At 48.3% G+C, this 14,799-nt stretch overlaps 1 protein-coding gene across 1 annotated transcript in view; it reads right to left on the bottom strand.

Moving 5' to 3' along the window:
- Positions 1–14,799, bottom strand: part of nav3 (neuron navigator 3) — a 483,558-nt gene that overhangs the window by 200,153 nt on the left and 268,606 nt on the right. The window contains exon 12 of the mRNA XM_086009556.1: positions 904–1,023. Coding sequence (XP_085865682.1) covers positions 904–1,023 — 120 coding nt within the window. The remainder of the gene's footprint in view (positions 1–903; positions 1,024–14,799) is intronic.

Raw genomic sequence — 14,799 nt, 5'->3', positions numbered from 1 at the left:
CCTGGGCCCCCAAGCTCTGGAATTCCCTCCCTAAACCTCTCCGCCTCTGTACCTCGCTTTCTCCTCCTTTAAGACGCTCCTTAAAACCTCTCTCTTTGACCAAGCTCGTGGTCGCCTATCCTAATGTCTCCTTGTGCGGCTCGGAGTCAAATTTGTTCCGATAACGCTCCTGTGAAGCACCTTGGGACCTTTTACTATGCTAAAGGCGCTATATAAATGCAAGTTCTCGTCGTGGTTGCCTCCAGCACCTGAATGTCTCGCTTGCGTCTTGTCGAACAGACTGGGACTCAGTGCTTGAGGTGCAGTTGGACCAGAGCATTGTACAGTTTGTCATGCCCTCCTTGGGGCTCACGGTGGAAATCGGAGTCTCCTCAATCAGCGGGAATGAGCATGGTGGGGAAGGGGGGAGGGGGGGTGCTGGTTGTTAACGGTTAGAATGGCCCGACTCCATTTCCCGCTCCGTTCCCACTGATTCCCCTGTTTGACCGCCGATGGATTTGATGCCGGCTGAGGCTCCCGCTGGAATCTCGCTCTGGCCCAGAGCTCCGAGCACAGAACAATCAGGAACTGAGACACCCACAGGGGGTGCGGGCCCCACAATTCTGAGTCCGTTAAAAGCGAGGCGCAAAAAATTAAAATGGTGGACCGGGCTGCACGTTCAGGCAGGTGGTCCAATTTGGGTGTTTCCATCACGCAGAAACTCGGTAGGAGAAGAGGCGATAAACAGCAACTCCTACTTTGCACCTTGTCACAGGGATGAGTTCCAATAGGTCGAGTGACCTCTTCTCATTCCTGACTGTTCTTACGTTTCAAAAACACCTCCCATAGGAGCCAGTAACAGACATCACGACCACTTGACTTAAATCTACACAGCTCTCACTTTCTCTGATGTCTCACCCTTACCTATCAGCATCTCCCGAAACATCAGGCACGCCTCTTTGGATGACGTCACGTGTGGCAGTCACGTCTGGGATCCGGTTCGTGCTCCGAGTGTACAGGTTAAGGCCTCCGTCAGTCATGTACCTGGGAAGAGAGGTAACGGTCAATAAAGTCCCCATATATGATGGCTCCAGCTGCACAATACTCCAAATCACCAATAATACTGACTGGAAAAATCTATCATGGAATCATAGAATAGTACAGCACAGAAGGAGTCCATTCGGCCCATCGAGTCTGTGCCGGCTCTCTGTAGAGCAATCCAGTTAGTCCCACTCCCCACCCCCGCTCTTGCCCCGTATCCCTGCAATTTTTTTCTCCTTCAAGTATTGATCCAGTTCCCTTTGAAACCTACTGTTGAATCTGTTTCCAATCTATCGAAGACACAATGATGAACTTGAAATTAAATAGGGTTTTATCAAATCCTCAGGGCAGCTGAAAGTGCTTTACAATACAACCAACCAATGTTCCCGCTAAGCTGCGCAGCCGCGCAGTGGTCTGGAGGTCCCGCGCAGTCCGCTCACCAGCTTTTCAATGGAAATAACTGCGCATGTGCGGAAAATTTTAATGGGGCGCGCAGCCAGTTAAAGGGCCCACGCACGAAAAAAAAATAAGAGGGAACACTGCACTAACAGGTAAGATTTTTGAAGTGAAGGCTCTTGAGAGGGTGCAGGGGAGATTTACCAGAATGGTTCCGGGGATGGGGGATCTTAGCTACAAGGACAGGTTGGGGAAGCTGGATTTGTTTTCATTAGAGCAAAGGAGGTTGAGGGGTGATTTGGTAGAGGTGTACAAGATTATGATGGGTTTGGATAGTGTTGTGTATGTACCTTTAAGAGAATAACTGGTCTCAGACTGCAGTACCGGCAGTGACCACCCCTGTATAAAAGGCGCTAGTGAGCCTCTTTTTTTAGTTTCACTATTGACTTCCACCAGTAAAGACGTGTTTTGTTTAACTCTGCTGTCCGTGTTTCAATCATTCACGGACATAATACTGGCGACGAGCAGATACGAACCTACCTACAGTCTGCACCACCTCCTGGGATCCATTCCTACAGCGAAGTGAGCAGAGGTCGAGGCCAGAAAGTAAAGAAAGTAAGAGGCAGTAGAAACGGGCGTCGACCGTGGGCATCCGCCCTGTGTTGCAGAGTTGAAGATTGCTGGAGAAGCTGTCGGATGTGGGGCCTGGTTCCTGTCGACGGTGCTTCAGCTAATCGGGCTGGCGGCAGGTAGTGAACTGATCCCTCCTGGGCTGCGGCGGTCGCGAACTCGAGCGGGTGGTTTGCAACGGGGCCGAGCAGCGTTGTCGGGAAGAAGAGAGAGAGAGGGTGGAGCACACAGGGCGCGGCCGGTGCTACGAAGCCGGGCTGCGTATAGACCCGCGAAGAGGGAGGCAAGAGTCCCACAGGGTTGTTCCACGATGGGAAAATAATTTAAAAAAAAATTAAACGCGCAAGAAACCGTGGAAAGCAGCGCTAACAACAGCGGGGAAGAAGGCAAAGTGCGGGAGGCGCCATCGTAATCAACGGGGAAGAAGGCAAAGCGCGGGAGGTGCCACTTGTTAAATCGGGGAAGAAGGCAAAGCGCGGGAGGCGCCATTTTAGATTTGCAAGATGCCGAAGACTGCCTGTATCACTGCTTTTGATAATACAATAGAGGACTGGACCACGTATGTGGAAAGAGTCGAGGTATATTTCGAGGCAAACGAAATAGCGGAGGAGAAAAAGGCATCGATATTGTTAAACTTAATGGGCGCTAGAACGTACGGCCTATTGCGGGACCTGATTACTCCAGCCAAACCGAAGGCGAAGAGTTTAACGAAATTGTTGCTGTGCTACAGGAACACCTAAACCCTGCACCGCTGTTGATAGCAGAAAGATTTAAATTCCACAGGAGAACTCAGCACAAAGATGAGAGCAATGCTGAGTATCTTATGGAACTACGCAAGCTATCAAAGCACTGCCAGTTCGGAGCAGGACTGGCAGATACCCTACGGGACAAATTTGTCTGTGGACTCCTGAGTGAAGGAACACAGAAGAAGTTACTCTCAGAGAAAGAGCTGACGCTAGATAAGGCTTTCAGCGTGGCAGTATCGTATGAAGCAGCAGCCAGGGGAGCTGCAGAAATTCAACAAAAACCACAGGAATATGGCACCCACGAAATGACACGGGGATTTGCAAAATGTTATCGCTGCGGCAGAACTAACCATGACCAGAAGGACTGCTGGTCCAAAGACAAAATATGCAGGCAATGTGGGAAGATGGGACACATTGCACGAGTTTGCAGGTCTGGGAAGAAGACCAGCGACAACAAAAAGGCTACTAAGGAACCGTACAAGAAAGTACAAAAGATGACGGACAGTAGTTCCGAAGACCAGATGAGCGATAGTGAATCCGGGAACAGGAGACTAAGCTGTCTCAAACTTCACAATGTAATCGCAAAAGAGGATCACCGAACCATTTGGGTCACCCTCACGATAGCAGGGTCCCAAGTTAAAATGGAATTGGATACAGGATCAGCGCTAACCGTCATGAATCGATGAGACTACGAGCGGCTATTTTCACACATACCCTTGAGAGAGACATCCATCGTCTTGACGACGTATACGGGGCAAAAAGTATACCCCAGAGGAAAAATAAGGGTGCCTGTCGAATACAACGGCAAGAAAATACGGAAATTGTATCTCTACATACTGCTAAATGGTGGACCACCGTTATTGGGACGGGAATGGATCAGGAAGATAAACTTAGATTGGCACTCCATTCATGCAATGACGGTGGACGGTAAAAAAGACGAAGACGTCACTCCTGGACGAGTGTCAACAATCTTAGCTAACGCCAAAGAGGTATTTCAACAAGAACTGGGCACGCTTAAAGGCGTAACCGCCTCGATAAAAATAGAAGAGAATGCAGTTCCCAAGTTTTTCAAAGCAAGACCGGTACCATATGCAATTCGCCCAGCCGTCGAGGCAGAGCTGGAGAATCTGGAGAAGGTGGGCATGTTGTCTAATGTCGACTGGAGCGAGTGGGCGACACCCATCATTCCTGTCATGAAGAAAACGTTAAGCAATAAGTCCGGGGAGCCAAGGAAGATTCGCATCTGTGGGGATTTCAAGGTGACGGTGAACCCAGTCCTTCACACAGTACAATATCCTCTTCCAAGGATAGAAGATATCTTCGCCTCACTATCTGGAGGGAAGCGTTTTACAAAAATTGACCTAGCACAAGCATATTTGCAGATGGAGGTTGAAGAGTCCTCTAGGAAGTGTCTCACGATAAATACTCACAAAGGTCTTTACCAGTATCATCGATTGGTATTCGGAGTAGCATCGGCTCCGGCGATATGGCAAAGAGCGATGGAACAAGTCCTGCAAGGGATTCCGGGGACTCAGTGTTACTTGGACGACATCCTTGTGACGGGTGAAGATGACAGTGAACACCTTAACAACCTAGAACAGGTGCTCACTGGACTATGGGAACATGGGCTGCGAGCCAACCGCCCCAAGTGCGAATTTTTTAAGAAACAGATATCGTATTGTGGCCACATGATTGATGAAGAGGGGTTACATAAGTCCCCTGACAAAATTGAAGTGGTTGTTAAGGCCCCAGCGCCTGAAAATGTGTCGCAACTGAGGTCATTCCTCGGATTGGTGAATTACTATCATAAGTTTTTGTCGAATTTGTCGACAATTCTGCACCCACTGAACGCCCTGCTACGAACGGGGGTAGCATGGAAATGGAGCGATGATTGTAAGCGTGCTTTTCAGAAGAGTAAGGACTTAATCACTTCAAGGGAAGTATTGGCTCACTACAACCCAGCACTGCCGATCAGACTGGCGTGTGATGCGTCTCCCTACGGCATTGGGGCGGTACTGTCACATAAATTCCTTGATGGTTTAGAGAGGCCGATAGCTTTTGCGTCACGCTCGTTAACTTCTGCCGAGCGTAACTACGCCCAGATTGACAGAGAGGCCCTCAGCCTAGTGTGGGGGGTGAAGAAGTTCAATCACTACCTGCACGGTCAAAAATTTACTCTACTAACCGATCATCAACCTCTTGTCTCCATTTTCAACCCTCAGAAGGGCGCACCGATAATGACAGCACAACGGCTGCAGAGATGGTCCCTCTTCCTAGGGGCACACCAATATGACATCGAGTACAAAGGAACTAAACAGCATGGAAATGCTGATGGATTGTCACGCCTACCGTTGCCGACGGTGGAAGAAGAAGACCTTGCAGTGGATCCAATGGAGTTATTCCACTCGAACATAGTCGAATGTCTCCCTGTGATGAATGCAAACATAGAAAAGGAAACACGGAATGACCCGACACTATCACGGGTCTATGATTTAACGGTGAAGGGATGGCCAGCACATGGCGAACCACTGCTGCCAGCATTCTCGCCGAGAAGAGAACAGCTGTCAGTGTGCAGAGGAACCTTGATGTGTGGATCCAGAGTAGTAATTCCACCTAAGTTGACGGATAGAGTGCTCAATGAGCTTCATGAGGGTCGTCTGGATGGGGTAAAAATGAAGAACTTAGCCAGAGCGTTTGTGTGGTGGCCGGGAATCGATAGAGAAATCGAAGAGATGACCAAGAGCTGTGCAGGATGCCAGAAGGTCCAAAACGCCCCACCACAAGCTCCTCTGCATCCATGGGAGTGGCCCTCATCTCCATGGCAAAGGGTGCACATTGATTTTGCTGGTCCCTTCATGGACTCGATGTTTTTAATTGCGGTGGATGCACATTCAAAGTGGCCAGAGGTAATAAAAATGTCCTCAACCACCACGGAAAAAACTATCACAGTTTTACGAACCATATTCGCCAGAAATGGGCTGCCTGAACAGATTTGCTCTGACAATGGACCACAGTTTGTGTCTGAAGAGTTCCGGAGGTTCTTAAAGAACAATGGTGTTAAGCATTACACATCTGCCCCATATCATCCAGCCACTAATGGATTGGCCGAGAGGTTTGTCCAAACATTCAAGAAGGCTATCAAGGCAATGTGTAATGAAGATATACCCCTACAACACAAGGTGGACAACTTCTTGTTTGCCTACCGGAATGCGACACATGCGGTTACCAACCAAACTCCAGCCATGATGTTCTTCAATCGAAGACTACGATGCTGCTTGGATTTGGTTAAGCCAAACGTCCGAAGAGATGTGGAGAACAGGCAGTTTCAGAATATGAATGAAAGGCCGACCAGGAGTTTTAAGATAGGTCAACCAGTTTTGGCCCGGGACTACCGCACTGAGAAATGGCAGCCAGGAACGATTTGTACATGACAAGGACCTCTCATGTATACCGTGGACGTTGGGGAGAGCATTGTAAGACGCCATGCTGACCAGATTCTAGAGTCACTGGAAAACGTCAACTCCACACCACCATCTGATACACCTGGTAATGAAATCGACGTTCCAATTGCAACTACCGCAGAACCGGTAATATTGGAAGCAGATGAACCAAACAACGACATTGATCCCGACTCAACATTGCCAGAAGAACCTGATACCCCAAAGAGGCATTATCCAGACAGAATCAGGAAGCCTCCTCAAAGACTGAACTTATAATTGCTTAAACTTAACCAATGTATCTTGCAACAGTAATTGTGATTGTAATTAGTTATCATTTAGTTGTTAAATGAATGTTATGTCCTGTTTATCTAAAAGGGGAGGAATTGTTGTGTATGTACCTTTAAGAGAATAACTGGTCTCAGACTGCAGTACCGGCAGTGACCACCCCTGTATAAAAGGCGCTAGTGAGCCTCTTTTTTTAGTTTCACTATTGACTTCCACCAGTAAAGACTTGTTTTGTTTAACTCTGCTGTCCGTGTTTCAATCATTCACGGACATAATAGATAGGCTAGACGGGGAAAGGCTGTTCCCACTAGTTGATGGTACAAGGACTAGGGGACACAGATTTAAGGTTTTGGGCAAGAGATACAGGGGGGCCTGAGGAAAAACATTTTTACGCAGAGAGTGGTGAGGACCTGGAACTCGCTGCCGATGGAAGTGTTGGAAGCGGAGACACTCAATGTTTTCAAGGGGAGACTGGATAGGCACTTGAGGGAAATAAACTTGCAGGGCTACGGGGATAGAGCGGGGGAATAGGACTGACTGGATTGCTCTACAGAGAGCCGGCACGGACTCCATGGGCCGAATGGCCTCCTTCTGTGCCGTTATGACTCTATGACGAAGTCACTGCTGTTACAGATGCAAACGCGGCAGACAATTTGCACACAGCAAGATCCCACAAGATGCAAATGAGCGAATGGCCAGTTAATCTGCTGTTTGGTCACGTTGGCCGATGGGAGGATGTTGGCTGAGGCAGTAAAGGTGCACCGCTACCCGTCGTGGACTGCAGGTTCAGGGCCTTGAAAGAGCTGGGAGCAGGCCGCTCCGAAACCTCTCGCAGGTAATTTTGACCCGACCTGCCCAGGAGGAAACGGTCAGGATCGGATCGACTGCCCATTCTCCACCCCCTGCCACCGTACTGTGGTTGTCCCTGACTATCGCAAACCTTTGAAGACCCTTTAGAAACATCGAGACCTAGTGTTCCCGCTCGGGGTTGCGCTGATTTTGTTCCACGCAGTTCGGTCGGCGTCGGCGTAGCCCGTGCAAAAGGCTCGCCGAATTACAAGCGCAAATTGCGTTCAGCGCAACTGCCGTTTCCGCCATCTTTTGTGCTAGTTTAAAAAACCTCGTGCTGGAAGCCAGCCCCGCCCCCAAAACCGGCCCCGCCCCCAAACCAGCCCCCCCCCCCAAAATCGCCCTGCCCCCAAAACTGGCACCACCCCCAAAACCGGCCCCGCCCCCAAAACCGGCCCCGCCCCCAAAACCGGCCCCGCCCCCAGCTCGAATTAATCGCCGCGGCCAGTTCCCGCAAATTGTGCTCGATTGCGGGCCTTCGAGGAGGCTCTCAAAATTAAGTTGGTTCTTGTAGGCGCGAGGACACTAATAGGAATATTTTAACAGCTTTTGAATGCAATTTTTTTAATGAATTTACTAAGAAACTGACCTCTGTACCTCAATATAACTAGCAAATTGTTCTGTGTAACTTTTCAAAAGTCATTTTCAGTCATTGAATGTCGGGTTACTCATGGGTTGCGGACGAGACACTGTGATTAAAAATGCTTATTTTTTGGTGATAAACCCATTTTCAGCTGTACTAATCAAACTGCACCAGGTTACCGCTCTTAAATATAGCAAAGAATATTTGTTAAAGCAAAGATTTTTTTAGAAAAATATTGGCCCAGAAATTCGGGTCTCCACGGGTGAGTACGCACTGGGTACTCACCCGTAGGCCCAACGATAGTGCCGGTTCCGTGCATGCACTGCGCATGTGCGGGAAACCGGAACTTCCGTTCCCTTAAAGGAAGGGGTTCAGAGATCGAACACGTACGCCGGAGAGGCAGCGCGTACGCCCGGAACTTACATTTTTTTCCAGGTTTTCCCGGGAGGGTAAGTCTCCAGGAGTTACACATGTAAAAAGCAATCGCAAGGCCTGCTTTTAACAAGGTAAGCGGTGAATTAATTAAAATTACAACATTTTTTCCACAGGTTTATTATTTTTAAATACTTTAAAGAAAGGTAAGTTTATTTTTAGCCCCGTTAGAAAATGTAATTAATTTTTTCAAAAATTTAAATTATTGTTTAAAATAGTTATTTTATGTAATTTATAGTAATTTTAAAAATGTGATTAAAAAAAAAATTTATTTGAAGTTTTAGTGATGTTTTGGGGCTTATAGTATTTATAGTTTTGACAGGTCTTCCTGTCAAACTTATGAATGGGCATTCCCTGCTACCATTGGCTCTCCATGGTCCACATGATCCCAGGGGATGATTCGAACTAACTGCGCCCCTGGGATACGCAAGCACTGTGCGCCGGCAGTTGGAGCAGGCCAAGGATCGGAATCCCACGGGGGCCCATAGCTCAACGGCCGGCGCGCTAGCTAAGTGCAGGTCGGGGGCTTGCACACGTGGGAAGCCTCCGACCCGAATTTCTGGGCCATTAGGTTGTAAAACGCTGCCTGGTTACGCGGGTTCATGGCAGACTTCGCACTGGGCGATATGCAGATGGGTTTGAGCGGAAACTCAAGGGAAAAATAAAGCATTTCTCAAACCGGCACACCTTGTGCCCGGATCGCCGATTGCGGCCAAAGCAGAAACTCTACCCCGTGACTTTTTTGTTTACCACTGTAGCTACGATCCAACCTCGTCACCAACCTCCGCACTGCAGATCAGTTTTACAACCAGGCAAGAAGTGAAAATCCCACAATAACAGGAATAAAACAAAGAGGATGATAAAGGGAGCAACAACTCGCATTCATACACAGCATCATCAACGTAGAAAGGGGCGCTTCACAGAGGCATGGGGCTGGATTTTGCCAATGGGGAGCTTTTGGAGGCGGGACTCCCACTTGTCATAGAAACATAGAAGATAGGAGCAGGAGTAGGCCATTCGGCCCCTCAAGCCTGCTCCGCCATTCAATGAGATCATGGCTGATCATCCAAATTCAGTACCCTGTCCCTGCTTTCTCCCCATGTCTCTTGATCCCTTTAGCCTTAAGAAATATATCTAACTCCTTCTTGAATATATTTAATGAATTGGCCTCAACTGCCTTCTGTGGTAGAGAATTCCACAGGTTCACCACTCTCTGGGTGAAGAAATTCCTCCTCATCTCTGTCCTAAATGGCTTACCCCTTATTTTTAGACTGTGACCCCTGGTTCTGGACTCCCCCGCCATCGGGAACATCCTTTCTGCATCTAGTCTGTCTAGTCCTGTTAGAATTTTATAAGTTTCAATGAGATCCCCTCTAATTCTTCTAAACTCCAGCGAATATAAGCCCAATTGACCCAATCTCTCCTCATACGTCATTCCTGCCACCCCAGGTATCAGTCTAGTGAATCTTCGCTGCACTCCCTCCATGGAAAGAACATCCTTCCTCAGATAAGGCGACCAAAACTGCATACAATACTCAAGGTGTGGTCTCACCAAGGCCCTGTACAACTGCAGCAAGACATCCTTGCTCCTGCACTCGAATCCTCTCGCTATGAAGGCCAACATACCATTTGCCTTCTTAACCGCCTGCTGCACCTGCATGCTTACCTTCAGCGACTGGTGCACATGGACACCCAGGTCTCGTTGCACTTCCCCTTCTCCCAATCTATTGCCATTCAGATAATAATCTGCCATCCTGTTTTTGCCACCAAAGTGGATAACCTCGCATTTATCCAAATTATACTGCATCTGCCCAATCACCCAACCTGTCCAAATCGTACTGGAGTTTCTTGGCATCCCCCTCACAGCACACACACCCACCCAGCTTTGTGTCGTCTGCAAACTTGGGCGATATTACATCTAGTTCCCTCGTCTAGATCATTAATATATATTGTGAATAGCCGGGGTCCTAGCACCGATCCGTGCGGCACCCCACTAGTCACTGCCTGCCACTCGGAAAAAAAAACATTTATTCCAACTCTTTACTTCCTGTCTGCCAACCAGTTCTCTATCCAAGTCAGTACCTTACCCCCAATCCCATGTGTTTTAACTTTGCACGCTAATCTCTTATGCGGGACCTTGTTGGGTTTTAGTCCCACCACCATCGACTTGTGGCCAACCCATGCTATTTTCCCTTCACTGACCTTGTTAAGCCTGCCCAGCGGGCTTAGCAGGTCAATTAAGGGAAAGCCGGTTGCAGAGATTTTTGACAGATGAATTGTCATCGTTTGACAGCTCTGTGAAGCTGTCAAGCACTGACATTCTCTGTAGTTTGATGAGTTCTTGAATTCAAGACCTCATCAAACCTCTTTCTTTTGCAGAAATTAGATGGTTGCTGCATTGGAGAATACAACGGCCATCAGTCATCTCTGCCGTGGAGGTGCGAGACTCTCCGCATACCCGATTGAAGCCTGCCGGAAGAAACAAAGGTAAGTAAACTTTTACTAACACTTTCCACTCACTTCACATACTCACCTCTCCACACTTGCACCCATCACTTATCTTCACAGCGCACTTTTTCACCCCTCCGACCCCCGCAGAACCACTACTCACCTCGGTGACCCTGGCGGGGTTCGCAGCCTTCGGGAAGCCCGCATTTGTGAGGGTAAAATGGGGATAATCCTCTTATCTGCCTGTTAACTACCTGTTAACAGGCAGAAAATTGGCACTAATCCCCTTCCTGCCCCCAAGGAGACGGGACCCAGCGTGGGTCGGCTACCCGCCTCCTGGCAAGATGGCACGGAGGCGGGTTGGGCACCCGCCCCCAGATTCTGCCATTTTCCTGGCAGTCCCCGCTCCATACCCGCCTCCCCAGGGCTGGCAAGATCGCGCCCATAATCAAAACAAAATGGAGACCGAGCCAAAGAAGGGGATGTTAGGAGAAGTGGCCAGAAGCTTGATCAAAGTGGAGGGCATTGAGGAGGAGAGGGAGGCAGAGAGGCGGAGAGGTTTAGGGAGAGAATTCCAGAGCATAAGGTTTAGGCGGCTGAAGGCACGGCCACCAATGGTTGGGCGAAGGGAGCGGGGGATGCGCAAGAGGCCAGATTTGGAGGAACGCAGAGTTCGGTGGGAATGGACGGTGTTGGAATGGAGCAGGTTATAGAGGTAAGGAGGGGCAGGATCTGGGCATCTCATAAATAAATAGACAGTGAAAATATTGAGACTGGAACTGCGACAGAGCCGTAAGGTTATATGACTATAGAATACATCACAACAAACGGCTGATTCATTCACAGCATTTAAACTAGGTGGGATTGTGAGTTGTGAGGAGGATGCAAAGAGGCTTCAAGGCGATTTAGACAAGTTGAGTGAGTGGGCAAATACATGGCAGATGCAGTATAACGTGGATAAATGTGAAGTTATTCACTTCAGTAGAAAAACAGAAAGGCAGAGTATTATTTAAATGGTGATAGATTGGAAAATGTTGATGTACAGAGGGACTTGGGTGTCCTTGTACACCAGTCACTGAAAGCAAACATGCAGGTACAGCACGCAGTTAGGGAGGCAAATGGTATGTTGGCATTCATTGGAAGGGGATTTAAATACAGGAGCAAGGATGTCTTACTACAGTCATACAGGGCCTTGCTGAAAACACACCTGGAGTACTGTGTGCAGTTTTGGTCTCCTTACCTAAGAAAGGATATACTTGCCATAGAGGGAGTGCAGCGAAGGTTCACCAGACTGATTCCTGGGATGGCAGGACTATCATATGAGGAGCGATTGGGTCGACTAGGCCTGTATTCACTAGAGTTCAGAAGAATGAGAGGGGGTCTCATTGAAACGTATAAAATTCTGACAGGGCTAGACAGACTGGTTGCAGGGAGGATGTTTCCCCTGGCTGGGGAGTCGAGAATGAGGGGTCACAGTCTCAGGATATGGGGTAGGATATTTAGGACTGAGATGAGGAGAAATTTCTTCACTCAGAGGGTGGTGAACCTGTGGAATTCTCTACCATCGAAGGCTGTGGGAGCCAAGTCACTGAATATATTTAAGAAGGAGATAGATAGATAGATTTCTAGACACAAAAGGCATCAAGGGGGATGGGGAGAGAGCGGGAATATGGTATTGAGATAGAGGATCAGCCATGATCATATTGAATGGTGGAGCAGGCTCGAAGGGCCGAATGGCCGACTCCTGCTCCTATTTTTCTATGTTTCTATGTTAAACACTTGATGAAGATTAAACGTTAGGAAGACAACTCCAGTAATTAAGGTGAGACAATGACAAAATGGCTCCTTCTGTGTTTAAATCGAAACATTTCTTTGGCGCTGTCCCTTTAAATCCAAACTGCAAGGGAACAGCGCACTATAAAAAGATAAATGAGCAAAAGAGACTGTAGGTCGCGTTTCCCCCGCAAGGATCCTGAGGGGCACAACTCAAGTTTACTCTTGCAGCTGTTTGAACGGAGCACCTTAACTCTTTCACTGCCATGCGTCCACCACGTAATTGGTTTGAACAAAATAAACCTAAGCTGAGGTCAAGGTTGGTGCAACCGATAACATCCTGGAAGGATACAGCACAGTCTGAATTTTTTAAATATTTGTTCATGGGATGTGGGCGTCGCTGGCAAAGCCAGCATTTATTGCCCATCCCTAATTTCCCTCGAGAAGGTGGTGGTGAGCCGCCTTCTTGAATCCAACTGAGAGACTTGCTAGGCCATTTCAGGGGGGCAGTTAAGAGTCAACCACATTACTGTGGGTCTGGAGTCACATATAGGCCAGACCGGGTAAAGGCAGCAGATTTCCTTCCCTAAAGGACATTAGTGAACCAGATGGGTTTTTACGACAATCCGACAGTTTCATGGTCACCATTACTGATACTAGCTTTTCATTCCAGATTTTTTTTGGATTTAATTGAATTTAAATTCCACAGCTGCCTTGGTGGGATTTGAACTCATGTCTCTCGGATCATTAGTCCAGGCCTCTGGATTACTAGCCCAGTAACATAACCACTATGTTACCGTTCCCAAATTGACCACAAAAAGACCACCCAAATTGGGCAAAGGAGACCAACACCAGGGTTAGGATTCCATCTCTCCAGTCCTCGTATTTAATCAGGTGGGAAGGAATAGCAAAACAAAGTCTTCCCTTACACGGAGCTCAACCACAGAGCAGCACAAGTCCAATCCAAGGATACAATTCTACCAGCCCAAATGATCCAGTCACTGCTATTCTGCAGCATTCCTGATCCAAGTACAGCAACCTCGATACAAAAGCCTGCTCTCCAAACACAAAGTGTGCCCAATGACCCTTTTCCAACATCGCCAAGCACGGTTAATGTAGTCAATCCACCGCAATTCACATTTCACCCAGCACCAGCAGAGGTTAGCAGATTACACTGCGAAATCTCTCCTTCTCTCTCTCTCTGCTCGTTTTCGGTCACTTAATAAAGAAAGACTTGCATGTATATCACTCCTTTCATGACCTCAGGACGTCCTAAAGCGCTTTACAGCTGATGAAGTACTTTTTTAGAAGTGTAGTCACTGTTGTAATGTGGGAAACGCGGCCACCAATTTGCCCACAGCAAGCTCCCACAAACAGCAATGTGATAATCACCAGATAATCTGTTTTAGTAATGTTGATTTGAGAGATAAATATTGGCCCAGGACATCAGGGAGAACTCCCCTGCTCTTCTTCTAATAGTGCCGTGGGATCTTTTACGTCCACCTGAGAGGGCAGACAGGGCCTCAGTTTAACGTCTCATCCGAAAGGCGGCACCTCCGACAGTGCGGCACTCCCCCGGCACTGCACTGTATTGGAGTGTCAGCCTAGATTTTTGTGCTCAAAGTCTCTGGAGTTGGACTTGAACCCACAACCTTCGGACTCAGAGGCGAGAGAGAGTGCTGCCCACTGAGCCACAGCTAAAAGAAAGAGTTACATTTCTACAGCGCCTTTCACGACCACCGGACGTCCCACAGTGCTTTACAGCCAATGAAGTACTTTTGAAGTGGAGTCACTGTTGTAATGTGGGAAACGCGGCAGCCAATTTGCGCACAGCAAGCTCCCACAAACAGCAATGTGATAATGACCAGATAATGTTTTTTGTTATGCGGATTGAGGGATAAATATTGGCCAGGACATCAGGGAGAACTCCCCCGCTCTTCTTCCAATAATGCTGCAGAACCTGTTACATCCACCTGCGAGAGCAGACGGGGCCTCGGTTTAATGTCTCATCCGAAAGACGGCACCTCTGGCAGTGCAGCACTCCCTCAGCACTACACTGGAGTGTCAGCCTGGATTTACGTGCTCAAGTCCCAGCTGACCAATAACACCTGCGCATTGCCCCAAGCTGACTAGCAAAGTCCTTCCAGCAAGTTCTCCCACTTGGGTCACTAAGGAGTGACCTTTGCCCTCACTTTGC

Source organism: Somniosus microcephalus, chromosome 16 (assembly GCF_052327205.1).
Source record: "Somniosus microcephalus isolate GS21.2 chromosome 16, FLI_Smic_1.0, whole genome shotgun sequence".
Lineage (NCBI taxonomy): Eukaryota > Metazoa > Chordata > Chondrichthyes > Squaliformes > Somniosidae > Somniosus > Somniosus microcephalus.
The sequence above is the reverse complement of the archived record's forward strand: the minus strand, read 5'-3'. Positions and strand labels throughout refer to the sequence as shown.